Below are 3,813 nucleotides of genomic sequence, written 5' to 3'. Positions count from 1 at the left end.
GGCGGCCGCACCGGAAGAAGATAATGCCGATACCGTCATCGAACTTTCCCCTGAAGGTAAAACATATCAGTGCACATATCAAAGAAGCCTTCAAAAATATGGAAAGCGCTTCCAGTCCGATCGACGAGGCTTCGACATGCATCGATGTAGCACTTAGCCCTAAAGAAGAAGAAGAGCCACTTTCCCCCAGACAGGAGAAGGAGTTCGAGGAAAACTTTTTAAAGGGCTTCACCTAATGAGAAGCATAATGTTGAAGCAAAATCTACTCTATATACATTAAGGCTTATTTTTATAAAAAAATATATATATATAACACGGAACTGGTTCATTTACCCCTAATGGGATAATGTTGGTACTATAAAATTATTTTATTAAATTATATTGCAAATAACCCTACATGATTCGCTAAAAGGAACCGATGAACTTGGTTCAAATCAAAGGATCCTTAATGGAAGATCAGCATATCCGACCCCAGCTTTGTGTCTCTCAAACAGATCTTGGAGTGCTTTAACAAATTGGTCATGAACTTCCTGGACCTGCAAAACAAATTATCGGTTTAGGCGTTATCGTTCAATGGATACGGGTACGATTCTGCCGGAGACATGTGTATATGTTTCAGGGGATTTCAGTTTAACATAGAATGTAGCCATTGGTGCAAACGAGAGACGAGTCACGATACCTCTTCAGCGGAAGGTTTCGGATTCCTCTTCAACTCGATCGGTTTACCCACCACCACATGCATGGGACGCTGATACGGTAAATGAGTTCTGCCAAAAGAAAAAGTTAATGAAAACAGAACACTGTAAAAATCTACTAAATTAATGTTCAACATAAGAACAAAAAGTGTCCTAATTGGGATTAAAACAGAGAAACTGTATGCATACCCGAAAATTCCCCAAAATAAGATCGGAGCGACCTTGAGAGCTCGGGAAAGTTGAAGGTAAAGCTTCCCACCTGGTTTCCACCAGTCGTAGACATATGACTGAAGCACAAGTAAGAAGCAAGGAAATTGATTCAGGTGATGTAGAATGTGGAAGTTGTTAGAAAGACAACTATAAGGGTATAAGACCATGCAGTAGTTGCAAGTTTATCCTATAGCAGCTTGTTTTTTCGGACTAGAATGAGTATTTTCAGGAATAATGCATACTATAAATGAAGAAATTACATGTATAAATGCTATGATTGATCAACTTTGAAGCATGCATACCTGACCAAAACAAAAAACCGGGACCAGTGGACACCCAGTTTCGATGGCTATTCGAACAAATCCTCTCCGTGCATTAAGGAAGGCGATCTGTAAGGAAAGTGATTATCAAGTACTTGCCAACATAAATACACAAGAAACATAAAGAAACACTTATAAGGGAGTGAGAAGAATGAAACCTCATAACCATGCTCCATCTGAGCCATCTCCTGCACTCCACCAGGCACCACAATACAACTATAACCAGCTTCCAATAGGGAATAAAACTTCTTCCTCGACGCTGGTGCGACACCCAACCAGGTCCATACATGCCTCAAAAACGGGGTATTGAATGCCTAATCATTCGTCCATTACATGTTAAAAGCTAAAAGAAACTTCATTCATGATGCATGTAATGTGTAGCACACAAATGCGAAAGGCCTTACAGCGCTGCTTGCAAGGACTTTCATTTTCGGCAGAGGCATAAAACCCGTGAGTTCAGCGAGTGTGACAACTCCGATCGGAAAGACCGAATGTGGCTCGTAACCGAAAACTGCAACATTAGCAAACTAAGATCTATTGGTTTCTCAACATATGGTGCTTCAATTATTGATAAGCTCTGCTTGGGGAACTAAAAGGAAGCTAAGGAGTAAAAGAACAGATAAACACAAGCACTATCTAGATTCATGTAAGGCAAATACATGAATAAGTTAAAGGAAAAAAGGAAGGAAACAAACCATAAGCACCATCAGAATTGAAGACATGGATGTCCTCAACATGGAGAGTGATGGGAAAATAACTGCAGAGATGCTTACATATACCTGTTCATTCATATTATTATTATTATTATAAACAAATTTATCTTGATGCTACTCTTCGTTCAAATCAAAAGATATAAACCGTCAGACCACGTTCATTTGATCTAGTAGCAATAGCAATAAGCAAAGAGTACCCAGACAGGCGCCGGCCAAATTTACTGTGAGGGTCGACAGGAAGAACCATGAAAACCAAGAGAAATCCAACCACCCTGTGAAGATTGAATCAAACAAAACACATGAGTTTATGCCATTTAAATTCCTTGCTTTCCCAATAAAATATAAAGTAAGCTTTTGAATGGGAAAAAGAGAAAAATAACGAGGACAAACATGAGGAATTTGGAATAAGGAAGGAAGAGAAAGGAGAAAAGAAGCAGAAAGAAGTTGAAATGCAAAGAACCCATCCACAGCGCAATAGCTAATATCCCATGAAACATGTTGGACGGAAATTCATCTTTTCCACTGAACTTCCGATACGCAGTTCCAGCATCCGCCGCCGCCGCATGTCTCTCCTCCCCTTGTTCCGCCATGGTTTGCAATCCGCCGATCGCCACCACTTTCAACTGTACCCAGTTATGGAGTCGGTTAACTTAATCAAAAGCGATACTTACACGCGGCTTCCTTTCCTCGAATATATAATATAATCTTTCTCGAAACTCGCAAATAGAGATTATCTTCAATCCAGTTTTATTTTTCTTCTTTGTATATAGAAAGAATCACGTGCTGATGTCATCACCTCTCTCTACAGCCAATTAACCATGAGCGGCATACTCCTATTATTTCTGGTAAATTCGCTCCTCCCGACGACGATTTCTTGCCCTCAATTTTAAAAAAATAAAATTAAAATTTTCTTTAAAGTTTTTGTTCTTTGTTTCATCAAGTCTTTACTTTTTTTTTACTAAAATAAAGGATAAAATATATAAATGATTCTTTAATTATGGAGTATTGTATTTTTAAAACTTTTGATTATTGAAAATTATAAAGTAATCTTTTGATTATAGAGTGTTACTTGGTTGAGTATTTCGACTATTAAATTTTATAAAATGGTCATTCAACTATTCATTATGTTCCAATCTCATCATTTTTCGTTAAAAGATCGATGATTATCTAAATTGGATGTTAACATGATTACTGAAATATGATAATCGTTTGAGATTCTTAGATCAATTTTATCATACCATGGTCAGCAGATTAATGTTTAGCTCATAATACAATTAATTTTTAATGGAAAATGATGAATTTGTAACATAATGAATATTCGAGTGACCATTTTGTAACTTTTAATAATCGATAGACTCAATAAAGTAATACTCTATAATCGAATGATTATTTATAATTTTTAATAATCGAAGGACCTGATAAAATACTCTATAATTAAATGATCATTCGTGTACTTTACCCTAAAATAAATTGATTGACAAAAAGTGTTAAATTTATTAAGCTATTATATTAGTTTATTAGCTTAATGATGTTCGTAAATGACGCTTTTAGGTTAGGTTATATTCTTTTAGATTACAAGTTCTATACTTATTAAGAGTATTCGCTCTATTTTTAATTGAATCTTTTTCATTTAATTTAAATCTATTGAATTGAATATGCACTCCTACGTCATATGACATCCAAAGAAAGCATCTTCTAGTGTGAATGCTTACAATGTATATACACAATTTGCGGATCACTCGCACCGTCACGAACGTATATGGCCATAAGGAAACAGGCCAAATCAACAAACCTTCGAATCCTCCGTTGAAACTCTTTAAATCCCGTCCAATTCTCATCCTTAACCATCAATGACAACAAGCGGTTGTTCTTCAC

The 3,813-nt window shown here is 36.4% G+C and overlaps 1 protein-coding gene across 1 annotated transcript; it reads right to left on the bottom strand.

Moving 5' to 3' along the window:
• Nucleotides 1-397: 397 nt before the first annotated feature.
• Nucleotides 398-2,628, bottom strand: LOC120181272 (diacylglycerol O-acyltransferase 2D-like). Its single transcript, XM_039186438.1, has 9 exons — nt 2,329-2,628; nt 2,133-2,210; nt 1,921-2,003; nt 1,630-1,736; nt 1,384-1,539; nt 1,208-1,294; nt 885-982; nt 680-767; nt 398-536 (listed from the first exon to the last, which is right to left on the bottom strand). Exons 1-9 carry the CDS (start codon nt 2,526-2,528, stop codon nt 435-437), a joined length of 999 nt encoding a protein of 332 aa, XP_039042369.1. The 5' UTR covers nt 2,529-2,628; the 3' UTR covers nt 398-434.
• Between the last annotated feature and the right edge of the window lie 1,185 nt (nt 2,629-3,813).

Source organism: Hibiscus syriacus, unplaced genomic scaffold (assembly GCF_006381635.1).
Source record: "Hibiscus syriacus cultivar Baekdansim isolate YM2019G1 unplaced genomic scaffold, ASM638163v2 tig00112523_pilon, whole genome shotgun sequence".
In the NCBI taxonomy this organism is placed as follows: Eukaryota; Viridiplantae; Streptophyta; class Magnoliopsida; order Malvales; family Malvaceae; genus Hibiscus; species Hibiscus syriacus.
The sequence above is the reverse complement of the archived record's forward strand: the minus strand, read 5'-3'. Positions and strand labels throughout refer to the sequence as shown.

Coding starts and splice junctions, on each gene's coding strand:
- LOC120181272 (XM_039186438.1), bottom strand. CDS start 2,528: ATGGCGGAACAAGGGGAGGAGAGACATGCGGCGGCGGCGGATGCTGGA. Junction 1,737..1,920: donor CAATTCTGATGGTGCTTATG/GTTTGTTTCCTT, acceptor CTAATGTTGCAG/TTTTCGGTTACGAGCCACAT. Junction 1,295..1,383: donor AGATGGAGCATGGTTATGAG/GTTTCATTCTTC, acceptor CTTTCCTTACAG/ATCGCCTTCCTTAATGCACG.